This window comes from Oncorhynchus kisutch, linkage group LG15 (genome assembly GCF_002021735.2).
Source record: "Oncorhynchus kisutch isolate 150728-3 linkage group LG15, Okis_V2, whole genome shotgun sequence".
Taxonomy (NCBI): domain Eukaryota; kingdom Metazoa; phylum Chordata; class Actinopteri; order Salmoniformes; family Salmonidae; genus Oncorhynchus; species Oncorhynchus kisutch.
In genome coordinates this window covers 34,387,399-34,409,002 of record NC_034188.2, presented here as the reverse complement: position 1 = coordinate 34,409,002, position 21,604 = coordinate 34,387,399, and the positions used below count along the sequence as shown (strand labels likewise).

The window sequence follows — 21,604 nt, the reverse complement described above, 5'->3', positions numbered from 1 at the left end:
AGTTGGCTCAGGTCCATCTCCTGACTCAGCCACTCTCCCTCTGAGCCCCCCCCCCCCAATACATTTTTTGGGGTGACTCTCGGGTTTCGCTCTGCGCCGCCGTGTCTGTTTCTCCAACTCCATTTGCCTATAGCCTTCTTCGCACTGATCTAGCGAATCCCAGGCGGGCTCCTGCACTCTCTCTGGGTCGACCGCCCACCTGTCGATTTCTTCCCACGTCGTATACTCCATGCCATTGCTGTCCATAACGTCCTCCTTTCGCTTTTCCTGCCTGTTACCACGCCGCTCGGTCCGTATGTGGTGGGTGATTCTGTAACGGCGTTCTTCGTTTGTCGAAAGAGAGTCGGACCGAAATGCAGCGTGGTGGTTACTCATGTTCTTTAATTAATGAATGGTGACGATACATGAAATAACTAATAAATACAAAAACAACAAACGGAACGTGAAACCTAATTACAGCCTATCTGGTGAACACTACACAGAGACAGGAACAATCACCCACGAAACACAAAGCGAAACTCAGGCTACCTAAATACGGTTCCCAATCAGAGGCAACGAGAATCACCTGACTCCAGATTGAGAACTGCCTCAGGCAGCCAAGCCCAACTAGACACACCCCTAATAATAGCAATCCCAAATCCTATAAAACCCCAATACGAAACACAACACATAAACCCATGTCACACCCTGGCCTGACCAAATATATAACGAAAACACAAAATACTATGACCAAGGCGTGACACTAAAATAATGTGTTGATTCTATTAAAAGTATAAGGAGCTGTTCAAGTGAATGCATCTTAAAAAATATATACAAAATTAGCTAAACTATAAATAAGATCTACTCATTATATGCTTAAAAAACAAACAGCATTGAAGAGATTGAAGATATCAGTATTCCTTATTGTATAAGGCTTTAAACAGTCAATCAATTTGAAGGCAATGTTCTCTTCAATAGTCCTGTCTTGCGACGAGAAACGATAGATGCGACATTACGAACTCGGGCTAACATTAGAAACTTCTGAAACAAAAGCCTGAATTTCAATTTCATAGCTACTCATTTACTTTGAATGGGGCACAGTTCACTTTTCATAAATCCAGTCTAGTCACTTGGCAGTGGAACAAATGAGTGTCTTGCATTCAATGTCAGGCAATTAGGCTACAAACAATAAGTAGGCCTAATTGGTATTCTGATCAGATGAAAATGCTTTGGTTTAGGCCTGGGTGGGTGGAAGAGTAAGTGGATGGAGGGTTGCGGAGAACGTGGACTGAGTGGCCCAGATGTTTCATCAGTCAGTTGGATAATAAGATATCAACGGCTTTCCTTTGTGGACGAGATGCTCCTTACTTCAACTGCCGACCGCACTTGAGTTTATTTTTAGTTTATTTTTTTCCTACATGCTCCGAGCTTTTATCACCATTACTTAACGCTCTACTCCGATTCCACTTTCTAGTGGAAGTTAAGATGTCAGGATCAGAACATTACCCCCAGTTATCATATCTCCATAGATGGCTGGCAGTTCAATTTTGCAGCTCAGTGGAGCTTAATCCCGAGTACCGCTTTCTGAGAAGTAAAGAGGAGAGATTTACTCTGGGAGAATGTACAGCAATATTTAGTTGGTCTGTGTTTAAAGGTAATAAAGCTTGTTGCAGAAATACACTCTGGATAGCTCGGTGAGGAATCCACATTGAGGGCTCCCGAGTGGCGCAGCTGTCTAAGGCACTGCATCTCAATGCAAGAGGCATCACTACAGTCCCTGGTTCAAATCCAGGCTGTATCACATCCGGCCGTGATTGGGAGTACCATAGGGCGGCGCACAATTGTCCCAGTGTCGCCCGGGTTTGGCCGGGGTAGGCTGTCATTGTAAATAAGAATTTGTTGATATTTGACTTGCCAAGTTAAATGAAGGTTAAATAAAATTAAACATTTCAAATGGCATACTTCAATAGCGCACCAACTGCATCCCACTGCTGGCTTGCCTCTGAAGCTAAGCAGAGTTGGTCCCTGGATGGGAGACCAGATGCTGCTGGAAGTGGTGTTGGAGGGTGCTGGTCCCCCCCCAAAATATCCCAATGCCTAAGGGAAGTGATTGGGGACATTGTCCTGTGTAGGGTGCTGTCTTTCGGATGGGAGATTTTAAACGGGTGTCCTGGATCTCTGTGGTCACTAAAGATCCCATGGCAGTTAACATAAGAGTTGTTCAAGTGAATGGTGTCCTGGCTAAATTCCCATTGTGCCCACCTGATCATCCCCAACTTCCAATTGGCTCTTTCATCCCCCTTCCTCTTCCCTGTAACTATTCCCCAGGTTGTTGCTGTGAATGAGAATGTGTTCTCAGTCAACTTACCTGGTAAAATAAGGAGGGTTAAACATAAATACATGTGATAAATTGAAGTTGTGAAAAAAATAAGAAAGCTGAAGCGTACAGGTTATGCATTGTAAAATACAAGTAGATTGACAAAAAGGCTGAACTTTCAACTATATCAGCTAAGTAGCCATACAGGTAACATTCCGTGCATGTGGCAGAGAGTATGTCTTCTGATACAATATTTAGAAAGAACGATATAATTATACTATATATTGATGCAGAGATCAGAAAAATAATATGTTTGTAATCCATCGTATGTATGGAGAAACATGCAGTATTTTTCATCTAGCGTACATAGTTTATTTATTGTGGATGTTTTTTATGCATGGCTCTAAATCTAAATCGGGCCAGGCACGTCAGAGGAGGTGACATAGTCGTGCCATCATCTTATGCCAGAGCCTAAAACTCTGAGGGGACACACTCACTAATTGAGGTCAGAAAATCTCTCAAACGTGACTTTAAAAAAAATCTTTCCCAGCCATTCGTTGCTCCTTTTAACACGATGAAATAGAGAAAGTCCTCCAGGGGTCCAATCTGAAACTAAACGCTGTATAATTCCACAGACTCCTGTCACTGGGGAATGGAGAAGGGTTCCCACACCTGTCCCTATTGCGGCGAAGGTCTCTGGGATACTTGATTCATTAACTGGGCCCATTATAGCTTCATCTGAACCGTCGCTGCTGCTCTAATCTCCTGTCAATTGAGTTGTCAATCTGGGCCTCCCCTGGCCACACTGATACCTATCTAGCTCCCATGGTTCAGAGTTGTGGGGGTGGGGAGAGTCCCCTGGACGTCTGACGACAGTTAAATGGATGTCTGATGGGTTTGAAATTAATCATGCTCCCCTCGATCCACCGTTTACATGCAATCAATATGCAAAACAGAGGAGAATCTGTGCAGATGCACACTAAGCTTACCTGGTGTGCACATTTGGAATAGAGAACAAAGATGTTGATATTTGCAAGGACGACCGCCATTCCTTTGTTTTCCTCTCTGACTCAAGACGAGCATCTAATATGGTCTTCATGAACAAATGAACAAAACCAAACTAAAATATACACCAACTGCTGTACAGTACACCAGTGGTCACCAACCTTTTCTAAGTCAAGATCACTTTCGAGGTCAAAAAGCAAGCCGAGATTGACCACTCAGATTTGTATTTAAACATGTCTTAAACCATGTCAAATGTACCTCATAAAAACAGTTCTGTGGGAATGAGGTTTGTGCACTAGGCCTAATACATTATCACAGCATATTGGCGATCTGCCTGGCCTGACAATATTGTTCTTCTCAGACCATATTGCATTTCAAAACAAAATAGATCAGTTGGTGTAGCACTTGTGAGTCATAGCTGAGCATAAATTGCAATAATTTGCAAATCAATCGCTTTTTATTTTACTGGACTGACGTTACTTGCATCTGATGGTCATGGTGCTTTCAAGACAACTGGGAACTCTGGGGAAAAAATGAGGTCAAATCATGACGTCAGTAATCTTCAGGTCGGAAAGTCGGAGATCCTGAAATATACCAGAGTCTCTGACTTGAAATTCTGAGTTGGATGGCCGTTCAAAGCTTTTTCTTCAGTTCCTGGTTGTCCTGAATGCACTGAAGTTGGAGATTTCCCAGTTCCCAGTTGTTTTGAACACGGCATTAGTCTCAGCAGAGGGAGAGAGCAGCAGAGGGTCCGCCTCTCCCGGTCCCTGCTCTCTCCTTCCTTTCCTCCAGTGAGACTTATGGGTTTTATGATGGCGAAACTCGAGCACCAGATCTGCATCATACACAAATTCATGTTGCTACTATGACCAGAGAAATTGAAATATTCCTCGAAATTAAAGGAGACATGACAAGCATTTAATAATAATAAAAAATGCAGGCCTATCAAGACACTAGGCTACTTATTCATTGCAGCAGCGGCTCGATTGGAAGTAGGGAGAAGTGCGTTTTATGTTTTGTAATAATTTTGAATAAAACCAGTGTTGACAGTGATGAATATAAATGTAAACATAAACTCAAAGCAGCTCTTTGCTGTATTCTTTGACAGTCTCTCCCTGGTCATGGTTTTAAAAGTTATGAAATCTCACATTGGCTAGTATCAAACGTTGCTGTCGCCGAGGTCATGGAAGCTATAGGCAATGGGATTTGAGCTATCCGATTGATTTAGCCACAGATCTACTGGTCCACCAGGTAGGCGGAGTTTGTCTTTTCAGACTAAGGAAAGGGTTCAAAATGGGAACACTATGCCTACCTGGTGCGCAGGGCTTCTGAAGTGGAACTACCACCAACAGCGCAACACAAATAGAAAGGCTTTTCAACAAAAACGTTTGCTGATCGACTAGGATTGATAGAACAGTTGGTGACCACTGCAGTACACCTTAGGGAATCTCCTTGACCATGGAACACTAAACTGAATGTGGTTATTGCACAAATTAGATCATTACTGGAACTTTCCTTTGCTATCGACTTGTTTTTGAGTCTGTGGGGAAACCCATGCCTTTGGAGTGGGGAGAATTCCTGGGCAAGCCTAAGTGATCAAGAGTGAAATCCTTTTCTATAGAGCAGAAGCCTAAGAGCCTAGGCGCACAGCCATTCTGTGGGCTGGCTTCTGTGGTGCCCAGTGGAGAACAATTAATTGACATTGATTTTGCATGTCTGCAGGACACCAATAGAGGCCCGGCTCCCCCATAGCTCTGAGTGGTGTTTGGAGAGTGGGGAGGCAGCTGGGTATGAAAAGGCCACCCCTGAGTATGAATGCTAATGGAATTGATTTATTTCCCCGTGTCCTGCAGTGAGACCTCAGGCTAATAATGCGAAGGAGTGGACAGAGACTCTGCTGTGTGCTAAACAGTACAGTTTGCTGAATAATGATGTGGAAAACCAGTCTTTATTTATCGACTTAACAGTGTGGATTGTCTCCCATGGAAGTCCTCAAATCAGTACAAAACCGTTGTTGTGAGGAGTTTACTGAATATTAATGATACTTTAGTGATGGTTTTGTCAAGGCCAGCCGTGCGTCTCTGTTGTTGTTTACAGTTTTGATCCAAATGAGGAGCCATGTTGCACGTTAGCAACCGTTCGAGACGAGGGAAATCTCCTCATGATAGCTGGCAGAGCCTACAGCCGTGAAACATCTGTTGACGCAGATACTGCAGAGGGTTCTGTTTTCCCACCATTAACCGAAGGGCGTGTAGTTGGTATATCATCAGCTACTTTCTTATAAGCAAATAATGTGTTCAATTAAATCTGATAGGTTAACAACTTGTTAACAACTACTAAGCTATATCGAATTGTTTTAAGAAGGTCATGACAAAGATCATTTTGCTATTGGATTTTGAATTTTAAGACCCTTTGAAGTATATAAAAATATATATTAAAGAATGATTTGATGAAAAATTGTATTTGCCTTATTATTGCTATTAGCCCATACAAATGCATTGAATAATATATTCACTACATGGTATAGCAGATAGCCCCCCCAAAAATCTAAAGGAAGTTTGTTCTGAAGTACCTGTCCTATAGCTGAGAGATATCAGAAATATCAGGAAACATTCGTTTTTGTACATGTATTTAACCCCTTTACCTTTGGCACTAAACAGACTCCATATATACTTCCATACATGTTTTCAACCGGGGGACTTTCAGATTAGTTGTGAGGCCTGTGGGCATCCGAGAGCAAAAGACAGGTCATTTTAGCGTGTAGACCAAACTGTTCGGGCACAACAGACAGACGTTGGCAGATCGCTTGTGGGGGACGTAAAGAAAAACAGAGAACACCATTGTGTTCATGAGAGTAATAGTGGTTGACTCTTCCAATCCACTTCACCCTGAATTCCAGCTCCTTCCCTCTGGATGCAGGTACAGATTACCTAAAGTAAAAAAAAAAAAAACAGGGCCAAGTTCTCTTTTATTCCGAATGCAATTCTGAAACTTAACACATGTTGGACTAACTGCACTTAGCACTTCCACTATGAAATTGCACTTACCCTGCCTATTTGGTTGTAAATATCCTTTGCTATTAACAAGTGCATTTCATTGTTTTTAGATGTTAAATGTTTTATGACTCATGCAAGATGAATTGCCACTTTGAGGAAATTAAAGTTTTCTGAATCTGAATCATTTTTCCATAGAAGAGGGGTTAATCATTTATAGGCCAAACCGCTCGGATGCTACAGAGGATTTTGTAAGAAGAGCGATTTTCGGGATGTCTCATGGTCTGAGAAACACCGCTCTAGAGGAAGCGGAAGTGCGACATTGGCGGATGTGGTGGATTGAGACGCATCCAATGCGAAAAATCTGATATCCCTAGTTTAAACTTGGCAGATTTGTATGGGGATATTTTTATTGTGCTTATTAAATGTACACGGGGGTGCAGACATCATCTCCAGGGGGTTCATTAAGAATCGAACCAAACGCTGCTTGCATAAGAGTCATTTTCCTTCTTGTCAGTTAAAACGCTTGAAAATATCCCATCATCGAGTCCTATACTTGGCATTTAAAATAATCCCCAAAATAATTTATTTATATAACCTTTGCTGGGCATACTTCCGTCATCTTTCTAGTGGATTCGTTTGATGTACAGATGTAGAATCGTAATCTGATTACTCTGCAAAGCAGGAAATGTGAACTTGTATTGTATTTGAGTTTTAAAAGGCTTCCACTTTGAATTTTTTTGACTTGATTTACCCTAACGGAAAATGTATCAACACCTACAAAAAATAACCATTAATTGTTATAATCCACATAATAATTCACATTTCCTGTTACTGCAAGATTACTTTCCTGCTGTAGCAAACTGGCTCAAATTACTGTCCTACATCTGTACAGGGTTTCTTGTCATATCAGAGACCCTTTGCTATAAGACAGAATTTGCTATAAGAGGAGCAGCATTTGCATGGCATTGACTTCCCTATTCCATTCTCCCTGCGACATGATTACCAGGTAAATCTTTTGGAAACAGGATCCAATCACCATTTGAACGACACAGTACATTCTGTTCACAGCCCTTTCGCTTTTATTGAATAGATGTCAAATTTCTTGGAAAACGTGACGATGCATAACAGCCATGTTGAGATGAAAACGAACATCAGCAATGGACAAAACTGTTACAAGTGATACATTGTTGTCTGCAAACGTAATGTAGTTGCTTTACTCAAATAAGACGAGAATAATTTCATATTGAGGTTTTTGGAGGTTTTTTTTCTTCTGCTGTCCTAAAAAATATTGTATGTCTCGTTCCCCTATAATATAACTGCATTGCTTTTGAATTATTGATGAGAATTATGATATACAGTGAACCATTAGAAACACAAGACAATGAACAATTATATGAAATCACTTTATTCTCAGAGTGTGCGGTGATTCCATTTTGGCAGGAATGTTACAGAGACTAAAAGATCAGCCTGAAATGGCATGCAGCGAGGCTGTCAGGTGGAGCTTATCGACACGGAAGACACAAACAATTATCTTAACAACCTTGCCTACATCTCACACCATAAGCATGCATACAATTGTCAACAAATAGATGGATAGAGAGAGAGAGCGAGAGGCAGAGAGAGAGAGAGAGAGAGAAGGGTGAGAAGATTTTACAATACAAAAAATACAAAAGATACAGATTTCTCGAAGAACAACCACCAGTGGACGTAAACAGTAATGATACAGACATAAAACTGCACCAGAATAAGCATCTTCTCAACACAGTTATAAACAGTCAAAGACTATGCGAAGATAGAAACATCAGACAGTTACATTCAAGTCACAACAAAGGAATATTTTAAGTGGCATTTTTGTCAGGCAGTTTTTTATCATATCGATGGTTAATTGAGGGTTGAAATGAAAGAATGGTTTAACTTAAAAAGTGAGAATGAGTGGATCAACAGTAATCTGACATGGTTTATATTAGGTTGCGTCGACACAGGCAGACCAATTCTGATATTTTTCACACAAATTGGTCTTTTAACCAATCACATCAGATCTCATCACAGAGTTCAGAGTTGATTTGATTGGTCAAAAGATCAATTAGCAGAAGAAAAAAATTGTATTGGGCTGCCTGTGTAAACGCAACCATAGAATCGCTAACACATTTTTATTAGACATGTGACTTGTTTCTTCAGGCAGTGGTCAATAAGTGGCTATTTTTTTTGCGCAATGTGGAGTAATTAGGTGATGATGACCATAAGGCAGTGATGCCATTTTGTAGTTAAAAGGTGAGCACTTTCAGAAATTGAATAATGTTCTACAACATGTTCCAAGAAGGAAATCTGGAACTTTGACAGAATTTCAGACTGTAAATTGCTGGAAAACCTTGTCGGGATGGGCAGTTCCAGTAGCTTTGTATTCATGGACAAGGGTCAAACCAGATGCTATCTGTCCTTTATCCTCGTGAATGAAAGATGCTATGTGCTTGGTCGCTAATAATGAAATACTACATTTTCTAAATCTGTTGTGATCATTACGCGAACACTACAAAATGTAATGGGTAAAAACGTACAAAAGAAAAGCTAGAATACCTGAGAATTTCAATTAACAAAACATGACATGACGAAATGTCAAATATGAACTTGGGGAGACAGTCTATCACTAACAAGACTATTCTTTGGTTTTGGATAGAAGAAAAACATGGCAATGATTAATTGACGGCTGTCGATGCATGCATGTGTCAATGACAAATAAAGAGAAGTGGTATAATTGTATAATCTCAACAAGTATTGGTCGTTAATCAGCCACGTTTTACAACATTGATAAATTAGAGGCTGAAGGCAGTTCACAAGTACATAAAAATCACAGTAAGTTCAATAAATGTGCTTTATAAATGACCTTAATGTTGCGTCTTTCATATGTCTATCTACAAACGTTGTAGGCAATTGGCATGAAGGTTTGAGAGCATACTATGTAGCTAGGTTTTACATCATGCAGATTTTCTTCTCTATTCCACAGCTACTACAGGCCCCAGAATCACACTTGGCAGGTTTCTAAAGGCTAATCTTGAATCTAACTAGCATCAACGCTGGGCTGATATAAACAGTGGCAGTTTCACAAATGCCATCGGTAAACTGCTTGATACTTGTCTAGTACACTCAACATCCATTGGTTTGTAAGCAAATTACAATGGCACTGAAAGCAAACGGTTTACTCGGATTGTGCATCATTGACAAATGCTAGCTAGCTAGCTTGTTCACTGCCAAAATAAAGGCTTAACGATCTATATGTTAGCCAGCACTCTATAAGTTAGCTAGCTGCTATAGCACATTTTGTATTTCTCTTTGATTACATGTTTTTTTTCTGTACATGGCAGGCTAGATAGCTATTGACATTTACTTGGTCATGTGTTGTATCTACCTCAACACAAGAAAAGAAATCCCCACAATTACAGAAGAGCATCAAAGCCATTCTCTTCATACTAACGACAAAATTGTCATATTTGTTGTCCAAGACCCTACGAAGCCTGCACAGGCCCTATGGAATGTCTGAAATATTTGGAATGTACACTACAGCTTCATTCATTTTCAATTAAGAAATTGAAGGAAACTTTAAACATTTAGAGTTCTGTGGTACAACTGAATGACAGAAACGTCTGGGGAAATGTACATATTGACCTCTGGGGAAAACATTGACAACACACAGAGGAACATGTCAAAGGACAACTGTTTCCTATGGTGTACGCATGCCTCTCAAGTTATTAGCAAAAACGGCCTTGTCCTGCAATCTCTGTAAAGTTTAGAACACAAATTCACGGTATGGAAGAACCACAAACCAAATCCCACTGAGAGACAATGACCCGCACTGGTTGAAATGATCAATGTGATAAAACACCCTACATTAAACGAATCCTCCACCTCTTTCCCCACTTGGCAAAATGAAACACGGACTGAAGTCATATGCCTCTCCGTTACTAGTTAGACAACAGTTGTGTCTATACACAAACACACAACATGTATTAAGCTCAACACATAACAATGAAGATTGTCTGTCTTTGCTGATTCGGGATTGCACTCCCTTTAGTTAACCAACGGACACAGGACAACTTCATTTCGAACAATATATTGCACCATTGTCACTGTCTGTTCACATAAAGTGTGTTCACAACATAGTTGTGGTTGAGAAAACTAAAAGTACATCTAGTAAATCCATTTACAGATATGGAAATTAGAATAGTTAACATATAGCCCTCTACGTCCAATTGTATTTGCTGGATTTGATTCTCACAAGTCCTACTGTTTATGAGCCAAGCATAAAGTTAGCAACAAGACATACAACTATGGGTTTATATTAAGCACAGGTATATCATTGTTTTTTTTTTGAGCATTTTTATCGAGGACATCTATCATCTCAAGGAAGAACAGTTAGGATGTCTATGTATAGCCTACCGTACATAGTAGTGTCATCGAAACAAAATTGAAAACCAGAGTTATTGCCTTAAATATTAATGTATTTCACTTAATCATACCAAATGTAATGGAATTTGTAAATGTACTGTACTCCACAAAATCTATCAACGGCATGCTTGAAAAACACATGTTGTTGAATGAATGATCCATTTTCTTTATGGTTTACAACATTGTTACAATTACCAGTATCATTTTCAACATTAAAACCTATGAATGTTTTGGGACAGAGAACAGTATTAAAATGATCAATGAAGAACCAATACAAACTACATGGATATATCAATATCATCAAAAATAAAACAGCTAAATGTAATCAAATGTTTATCTGATTTGGAGAATGTCTTAAATGTTTAAATTATGGCTTATACTCTTTATATATTTTCTGGTACTCACATATATTCATTTTAATCTATTATTTACAAACAAAAATTGTGGATTATAGTTTATCAGATCACATTCTAAGGCCTGGACACCTTGAAAACCTGGCATCAAATTTGTCTTTAAGTTAAGGTATCGGATCTATGCAGATGTTACATAGGTTCATACATCACATCATGTTATCACCAATCAGTGGTCTTCCTTCCAAACAAGACAATGTAACACATGGTTAGATCGGATCATTTATCATTTAAGTTAAGGACAAATATTATGGTGCGCTGATCAAATCCAGGGCTCTTAGAAACGGGGATGTATGGGTGGAGAACGGTTGGTTGGGGTGGTGGCCTTGGTTATGTATGTTGGAAGGTTAACAATCTAATACCACCAACGCTGTTACTTTTTATTAAACATATCCATAAATGGACCAGGGAGGAATTTCATGACCGTGTCCATGATACTTTCCTCTTCCTCCTCCTCATCACCACAGCCGGCTGGGACGGCCTTCTTGGGGCGGGTAAGACTTCCCTCTGCTGCCTGATCCAAAGCAGCCTGGGCCTCGGCTTCCTTCTCCTCCTTCTTCTTGATGCCGTACTGGAACAGCAAACAAACAAAGGCGGCCGCTTTAGGCAACAAATGTAAACTTCACTTCACACATGCACTTTAGTAATTTCTATTAAATGTGGGTCCCTCTTCACTCTCAGTGAAGTTTTCTGCACCTCACCGTGACAACATACTACTCATACTAACACATTAATAGTAGATTTTATGATAGAGAATTACAGGGAAAGTCCACTCAGCCTACCCTGGATTACACATAATGTAGACCCACTTGGCATTGAGACGTCTGGCACTCAACCTTGCCTCCTTCAACAATTTGCATAGTAATACAAAGACCTTATGCCCCGCCACTTTCAAAGAATTAAAGAATAAAGAATAATGGACAACATATCTTAGTGGTTGTCTGTACCCATTATTGTTAGAAAATATCTCAACATTCTCTTGTCTTTGATCAAGCAGTGTAAAACACATGAGGGAAAGTGGAAATAATTTCCTCTTGCGGGACAGTAAACAACAATCAATCAACCAATCAACCCATTAACCAATCAATCAACCAATCACCCCATTAACCAATCAACCCATTAACCAATCAATCAACCAATCAACCCATTAACCAATCAATCAACCAATCAACCCATTAACCAATCAATCACCCAATCAACCCATTTACCAATCAATCACCCAATCAACCCATTAACCAATCAATCAACCAATCAACCCATTAACCAACCAATCAATCAATCAATCAACCAATTAACCAATCAATCAACCAATCAACCCATTAACCAATCAATCACCGTTATATACAACAAGAGAGCCTATTATACTGCACGGTATGATCAAAACAGGAGTGCTTTCTCTGAGATCAGCCAGGTTAGCCTCCCACTAAGCGAGCAAGGACTTGGCCTCTACAGTAGACCACTGGCAGGGAGAGCTCCTGGTGAGTTACTGCCGGATGCTGAGGAGGGGAGTACATGTAGACTGCCTGACTGATGGAACATCCTAGGGCACGGATGCGGAAGATGAGTTGTTAGTCTCCTGTGAGCCCTTTGCAACTCTCCCTAGCATAAATTCATGTGATTCTCAGGCAGTAAACATCTTAAAGGAGGAAGGATCTCGTCATTTTTAGCCACAGAGAGGATATGGTTTGTGAACGGGGACTCAAAGAATGGGGGAAGGCGGCGGAGTGCTCTCAGGACTGTCTAATGTGTACTGAAATGGTTTTTAAATTTCAACTTTATTTATCCAGGTAAGCTAGTTGAGAACAAGTTCTCATTTACAACTGCGACCTGGACAAGATAAAGCAACGCAGTGCGACAGAAACAACAACACAGAGTTACAAATGGAATAAACAAGCATACAGTCAATAACACAATAGAAAAAAATTAAGTCTATATACAGTGTGTGCAAATGGCATGAGGAGGTAAGGCAATAAATAGGCCATAGTAGCAAAGTAATTACAATTTAGCAGATTAACACTGGAGTGATAGATGAGCAGATGATGATGAGCAGATGATGGTGTGTAAGTAGTGATACTGGTGTTCAAAAGAACAGCAAAGTAAATAAAAAACAATATGGGGATGAGGTAGATAGATTGGGTGGGCTATTTACAGATGGACTATGTACAGCTGCAGCGATCGGTTAGCTGCTCAGATAGCTGATGTTTATAGTTAGTGAGGGAAATGTAAGTCTCCAGCTTCAGCGATTTTTGCAATTCGTTCCAGTCACTGGCAGCAGAGAACTGGAAGGAAAGGAGGCCAAAGGAGGTGTTGGCTTTGCTAATGCTAATGATCATGTTTTGCCTTCTTTTGTCATAATTACACAAATCAAAAGTGTGTAAGACATTCATTAAAATGTATCAGACTGATCATATTTTATCTTCCAATATGAATTAGCTCAGTTTTCATGATTCTTTCATGTTAGGCCTCCTAGAAAAAGTGTTCTCTCATCTTTGAGGCTTGAATAATGAAATAAGCTCACTCACTTGATTTTCAAAGACAATTCCTCACTGCTTTACACAATACACAATAGAGGCAGCACTAGCTTTCCAGAAGTTACTGGAGGAGCCATAGCTTTTTGCTGATGCCAATAGTGGTTGTGCATGTTGCAGAAGATCAACAGAGATGTTGGTGCATTTCAGTCACGTTGTGTAGCGGAACATGGAGATGCAGTCTTAATCCTGGTGTAAATTAGGCCCGCTGGGTGCCAGTGCCGCCAATAAGACGCTGCGTCTTTAGCCCTCTCTCTTTGCATAGCAATTGATCGACATCAAATAGGAAGTTGGTTATCTCACAGCGGGTGATGATTCCACGCATTACTCTATGCTTAGTAATATTTACAGACATCAAGGAAACCTTTAAGTCTGGTTCAAAGACTGATCACATCTTTTATGTTGGAAGTTAAGGTAGATTCCTCAGAAAACGAAGTCTGTTAACATTGTGGTTTTAAAGCCCGATGCCATTTCACTGCTTTAGCTCCCTTGTGTTGGACTCATATTCCTGCTCTCTCTCATATCTCTCTTATTCAGGGTCACACAAAAAACTGTGTCAGTTTCAGTGGTCTTCCACAGTCTTCGGTTTCCAACGTGTGCTGAAGCTGCACTGTAATTTCGGTCTTTTTCCAAAACGAGGGCCCTCAGGATTTTCCAACACTAAAGTAAGTTTCTTTGAGGTTATATCCAGTCAAGCTTCTCCTACCAGGTTCAAAAGACACCACCACTGAACCAAGCTGCCATACGCTCAACATTGGATGGCAATGAGAAGTAATGATCAAATAGGAATTTGACATTGTTTGGTTCTGCACAGACAGACGGACAGTCAGACACACACATAAACACACATAAACACACACACACACTCACACACACACACACACACACACACACACACACACACACACACACACACACACACACACACACACACACACACACACACACACACACACACACACACACACACACACACACACACACACACACAGCGGCTTTACATTATGATAATGCATGCATGAGTTTTGCATCGGAAGGCAATCACATGTGAGTATGATCCGTGCAACGGGGTTGAAGCTATTTGCATAAGATTCAATGTTCAACGTGAGGCCATTTTTACCTTATCCCTGATGCCCTGTCGGACGTTTTCTCTCTCCGATTCCATTTTAGCATATTTTGCCTTCCTCTCCTCCTCCTGTTGTCGAAGTGCCTCTTGTCTTTCCTCCTCCTTTTTCTCCGCATCAGGGTCCTTCTCAGCCTCTTCCCCACCCAACATTTTCCCCATGTCTTTGGTGGCTCCTTTAGAGGTGAATGAAAGTGGGGGAAGAAATGTCAGCCATGAGTCTGTGATGCGGGAACCTACAGTACAGTACTGAACAACAGAGGAAACAAGAAGTGACCAGCCTGAACGTGAACCCAATAAAAAATAATCTCCTCTTCCTTTTGATGGGCTTTGTGTTGGTTTCTTTGGCCATGACTATCTCTGTCAGAGGCTGAGCCACGCACAAATGTTCCAACTGGACAGTGGGTCAAGACCCGAGAGCAAAGGGATTTTTTATGGTTTGGAGTTCTATGGTAGGATTTGGAGGTGGCTGATTATAAGAAGATACAGTAATAGAAACACATCCTAGACCCCTGGCATGGCTTCTTAGATATGATAGACAACTGAATTTTATTATGGAGAAATAGCTCTTGGGTGATTCATTGGCTCACTTTTATTCAGTGAAAAGAGGCTGGACAGAGTTGCCAAAAACCAATTGAATAGGCCTTCCCTCAGAGATGAATTGCTTATACAAGCTCTGCATTGACCACGCAGATGGACATTTTCATATGTCGACATATTGGGGAGGAAAAGAGAATGTGATGACAATAACTCGTTCAGAAATGATTAGACATAGGCAGATGGTTATTATAAATGGAGAGGAGGGGAGTTCATTAACATCTAGTGGTTTACTCCATGAGGAGATTTGGCTGAAGTATTCGATAGTGGGGCCAGGCAAAGTCACATAGATCACATCAGGGCCATGCACAAGTTTTCCCAACGTTAAAAAGAAAAAGTACCCATCATAATCCAGAAGTGTGCTTAGCCTACGAAACTAAATCTACTTTCGTCCCTTTCCAATGTCTCTGAGAAGGATGCTTGTGTATTTACCTAAAATCAAGACAACATCATACTTCAGCTAAACATTCCCATGAATAATGGATTAGAGAATGTCTACATAACTTTTAAACCTGTAACTTGTACCCATCCTACATTTAGAGAGAGATTAAGCCCTGTATAGAGTCAGACTGCTGAGGGCTGCTCCAATATGCATTCCCCTCACAATGAGGTCTGACACAGAGCATGTCGATGAATGAGACATTGTTTATTCAGTCCGGAAGCTTCACCTCCTCTCCCCCAACCGCTGGAGGCATGCCAGTGCTCTCTCTCTCTCTCCCAGCTGCCCATGGATAGTCAGACTCCCTGAAACACCACACCGCTCAGGCCCGACTCGCTGGAAATTGATTTTAATGAGGACTGGGCCAACCTGATGGCGGATAAAGATGCGGTGGAGATGGCTCCACCACAGCCCATCCTTTATGAGCCTTTCCCATCCAAAAGGCTTACTCTTTCAGCATTTGCCCCTCTGTCTTGATCCAATCTGTGCAAAGTTCCAACAAGCCAGGCTGCATCCAGCTCTCCAGAGGAGGAAGCCGAACACACGGCCATCTGGTCTCCACCCGAAATTGATGAGCGATTGCCCGCCATGACCTTGGGGGTCGCTGGCTAATCTCCACTTTGCATTCTGATACTGGCAAGTGGGAGTTAGGCAAAGCTGCAATACCTCGTCCTGACAAGAGGACCGCTAATTAATAAACGCATTTCTGTTTGGTGCTACATTAGCGAGTTACATAGCAAACAAACGGCTAGGGCTAGGATATGTTGACATCTCACAAAGGGTCAGTCTTAAAAATCTTTTGGGATAGGGGGCAGCATTTTCACTTTTGGATGAATAGCGTGCCCAGAGTGAACTGCCTCCTACTCTGTCCCAGATGCTAATATATGCATATTATTATTAGTATTGGATAGAAAACACTCTGAAGTTTCTAAAACTCTTTGAATGATGTCTGTGAGTATAACAGAACTCATATGGCAGGCGAAAACCTGAGACAAATCCAACCAGGAAGTGGGACATCTGAGGTTTGTAGTTTTTCAAAGCTTGGCCTACCGAATACACATTGAGATATGGATAAAGTTGCACTTCCTACGGCTTCCACTAGATGTCAATGGTATTTAGAAACTTGAATGAGGATTATACTATAAAGGAGGGGCTCATGAGACCTCTTTGAGTCAGTGGTCTGGCAGAGTGCCTTGGTCTCATGACGCGCGGTCCTGACAGAGTTACCTCTCGTTCCAGTGCTTTCCTGAAGACAAAGGAATTCTCCGGTTGGAACATTATTGATGTTTTATGTTAAACACATCCTAAGATGGATTCCATACATCGTTTGACATGTTTCTAAAGGACTGTAATGGAACTTTTTTAGTTTTTGTCTGGACGAAGTGCCTGCGCCTCATGAAGATGGATTACTAGGCTGAACGCGCTAACAACAAGTGGCTATTTGGACATAAATGATAGAACTTTATGGAACAAATCAGTCATTTATTGTCGAACTGGAATTCCTGGGAGTGCCTTCTGATGAAGATCATCAAAGGTAAGTGAATATTTATGGTGTTGTTTCTAACTTTGTTGACTCCAAAATGGCGGACATTCCTCTGGCTGTTTTGGGTTCTGAGCGCCGTTCTCAGATTATGCTTTTTCCGTCAAGTTTTTAAAAAATCTGACACAGCAGTTGCATTAAGGAGAAGTCTATCTTTAATTCTGTGAATAACACTTACGTCTTTTATCAATGTTTATTATGAGTATTTCTGCAAAATCACCGGATGTTTTGGAATCAAAACATTACTGCACGTAAGGCGCCAATGTAAACTGAGATTTTTGGATATAAATATGTACATTATCGAACAAAACATACATGTTTTGTGTAACATGATGTCCTATGAGTGTCATCTGATGAAGATCATCAAAGGTTAGTGATTCATTTTATCTATATTTCTGCTTTTTGTGACTCCTATCTTTGGGTGGAAAAATGGCTGTGTGTTTTTTAGACTTGGCTATGACCTAACATAATCATATGTTGTGCTTTCGCTGTAAAGCATTTTTGAAATCGGACACGATGGGTAGATTATGTTTATCTTTCATTTGCTGTATTGGACTTGTTAATGTGTGAAAGTTACATGTTTCTAAAAAACATTTTAGAATTTCGCGCACTGCCTTTTCAGCGGAATGTTGTCGAGGGGTTCCGCTAGCGGAACGCCTGCCCTAGAAAGGTTAACAGTCTTAACAGTTGATGTCTTATAATGTGCCATTGAACACCAATGTTTACGATACCTAACACACAAGGGTGAAATATAGGGGAATGGAATGAAGTTTCACTCCTTAGTATTGGAGACAACGTACAGTAGATTTGTATACTGTTTAAAATTGCACAATCCCCCTCCCCCAGCTATAATATTGTAATCTTGTGACACTTCCAGTTACAATGATGGTCTATCTTCCACTATATTAATTGTATTATGAGTGGGATGTGATGTTATATTTGTTTATTTTTTATTTATTTAATCTTTATTTAACCAGGTAGGCCAGTTGAGAACAAGTTCTCATTTACAACCGCGACCTGGCCAGATAAAGATAAAATAAAGCATAGCAGTGCGACAGAAGCAACAACACAGAGTTACACATAAACAAACGTACAGTCAATAACACAACAAAAAAGAAAAATAGAAAAATCGATGTGCAGTGTGTGCAAATGTAGGGAGGTAAAGGCAATAAATAGGCCCTAGAGGTGAAAATAATGACAATTTAGCATTAATACTGGAGTGATAGATGTGCAAGTAGAGATACTGGGGTGCAAGAGAGCAAGAGGGTAAGTAAAAATATGGGGATGAGGTAGTCGGGTGTGCTATTTACAGATTGGTTATGTACAGGTACAGTGATAGGTAAGACGCTCAGACAGCTGATGCTTAAAGTTAGAGAGGGAGATATAAGACTCCAGTATCTCTACATGCACATCATCATGTGAGATATTGTGTCTTTAAATGTAGACCATGTGGAAGCTAGCTGAATGCAAAGCTGAAAAAGACAATACAACTATTTAATGTACCTTTCTACAAAACCCTTGTAATGTCATTAATTCGCAGCTGTACAAAATGATTACTTTGGGAGAACTCATGACAGGCAAGGCTGTGATAAGCTCTACTGAAGAGCAGACTCATTGCAGTGACTTTATTCTACAAAGGACAAAAAAGAATTGGAGAATTAAGGGGACAAATTATTTTACACTAACTAATATTTTCACGCAAGATCAGAATAAGCAAAAGTCTAAACAATTTCTTGAACGTCTCTACAAGGTACAGTAGGAGCCACTGTCAGTAATTTCCCTCTAGTGTGTGTGGAACCAATCATTTGAGTGAACTCTCTCCATGGTTGCCAGTAGCCTGGGGAGATGTTTCCAACTCGCACACACAGTATTTTCTACTGACTGTTTGAGGCCTGTCTGCCTCAAAATAAATACGCATGCCAATGTTTCACACAGCAACAAGTTCTCAGTCAAATTTCACTCTAAATACATTATTTTGTCATGGTATTCTCATATCTGTGTGTGCAATGCTGGAATTCTAATTTATTTCACAGATGATGGCCCTTTCCTGGCCTATAGCTGTGGTAATAAACCAGAAAAATTACATGGAAATAACATGATTTCTCAGCCCTGCCTGCCTCTATATTATTGATGATCTGCATGTGAGCACTTCTCCTTTGTGAAATCCTGTGTGCTTCATTATCTGTATTTAATTAACTACATTTTCTCCTAGCAATGCTGCATGCTCTGTTCCTCTTCTCCCATCACACCGTACGCTTAATCTCCGCACCCGAGGCTAATTAGCTCATCTGTTTGTGATAAAGTTCCAGCGGAGCAGCATGAGACAGCCACCATCCCTTTAGTCTTAGTGGTGACATCCCCTACCAGCTGTGCAGCCTAAGCGCTAACGGAAATGGTCTGGTTGCTGAGGCCTTTCGGGCGCATTCACTGAGAGGATTCTCTGTGTAGAAGCTAGCTAACAGGCGCTAACAGGCGCTAACAGGCGCTAACTCAACAGAGCTTGAAAGGGTCTCCTCAGCTCAGTTTGGGCCCGAGGGCCACTGTCAGAGGAAAAGAGGGAGAGTGTGCATCATAGCACAAAGAGTTGAAATTGAAAGGGATCAAGAGAATTTGAAGTTGAGGAAGGGCAAGGTCACATGTTGGCTTAAAATGTGCCGTGGACTTGGTGGAGAGTGAGAGAGTGAGAGGAAGAGGGGAGCAAATGGTACACTTGACAGGGTGTGTGTGTGCGTGCGTGTGTGTGCGTGTGTGTACACAATAGGTGTCTTGTCCTTGTGTGTGTTGGGGGGTGTTTGGAGGTGGCTCCGTGTGGGTGTTACCGGCAGAGAACAAAATGTACCATAGTTGACAGTATGTGTGTGACACTCTATGTGTGTGTGTGTGTGTGCCTGTGTATGTGCGTGTGTGTGTGCGCGCGTGTGTGTGCGTGTGTGTACACAGTATGTGTTGTATCCTTGTGTGTGTTGGGGGGTGTTTGGAGGTGGCTCCGTGTGGGTGTTACCGGCAGAGAACAAAATGTACCATACTTGACAGTGTGTGTGACTCTCTATGTGTGTGTGTGTGTGTGTGTGTGTGCGTGCCTGTGTCTGTGCGTGGGCGTGTGTGTGTGTGTGTGTGTGTGTGTGTGTGTGTGCGTGTGCATGCGTTCACAGTAGGTGTCTTGTCCTTGTATGTGTGTGTGGGTGTTTGGAGGTGGCGCCGTGTGGGTGTTACCGGCAGAGAACAAAATGTACTTAGAGTTGACAGTATGTGTGTGACTCTGTGTGTGTGTGTGTGTGTGTGTGTGTGTGTGTGTGTGTGTGTGTGTGTGTGTGTGTGTGTGTGTGTGTGTGTGTGTGTGTGTGTGTGTGTGTGTGTGTGTGTGTGTGTGTGTGTGTGTGTGTGTGAGGGGATTAGAAGGTCGCTGTGCCCTGTTGAAGGACTGTGGGGGGGGGGGGCGAAAGTAGCCCCTGCGGAACCCAAACACGTGGCGTTAGCGGGGAGCAGAGGCACCAGCTCAAGGACTGTGTTCCTTCTCCTCCATCTGTCATCCATCACCCCTGTCCTAGGGCTACAGGCCAGCCCTCTCTTGCACCGTTAACTTCTACTCCCAGGACAGACACCACCTTGAATTGGCTCTGAAAGATTGAGCCTCTTTTAATTGTGATAGGTCAATAGCATGGTGGGATGGGGTGTGGAGTCAAGTAAAAAAAAATGGTGATATGCACATTCAAAATGTTCACAGGTGGTGCTAGGTGATTTAGCAATGTATCAGAAAAATAGGAATCATGCAGAGAGTCTTGCTACTTCCAGAATGTTGTTCATAGTTACATTGTTATATTGTGACAGTAAGGCTCTTCAACAGAACATCACATTTTGGGTGGAGTAATACTGTGTGGTTCCTTCAAAACTACCTCTGAAGCAGGGTCAAGTGGTAGGATATTGTAAGAGCAATTGCCTTTGTAGAGCTAGTCACATAGCAGACACCAACCTGAAGCACACACCAGTTTGTTGCCAAGAAATAGCTTGGTTGGTTCAATAAAATTAAAAAAACACACCAACCACTGAGAGAGGTAGATCAATTTTCCATTTTAGATTTTATAAAGCAATCTATTGGTCCTCCCCAGCCAGCCTCCCAACACATCCCCCATTTCCCACCCGTGATGCAGCTCCCAAAACCATAACAGCGTGCAAGGTATAACTGATGGTCTTTTCTGGAATTATATATCTATCAGTGGTGGATGAAAGTGG

General features: G+C 41.3%; 1 protein-coding gene across 2 annotated transcripts in view; it reads right to left on the bottom strand.

Annotated features, from left to right (window-relative positions):
• Positions 1-7,681: 7,681 nt before the first annotated feature.
• LOC109905231 (complexin-1-like) overlaps positions 7,682-21,604 on the bottom strand; it is a 41,447-nt gene continuing 27,524 nt past the window's right edge. For both annotated transcript variants that reach the window (XM_020502499.2, XM_020502500.2), the window contains exons 3-4: positions 14,796-14,974; positions 7,682-11,718 (exon numbers count right to left, since the gene is read on the bottom strand). In XM_020502499.2, coding sequence (XP_020358088.1) covers positions 11,521-11,718; positions 14,796-14,974 — 377 coding nt within the window. In that variant the 3' untranslated portion in view covers positions 7,682-11,520. The remainder of the gene's footprint in view (positions 11,719-14,795; positions 14,975-21,604) is intronic.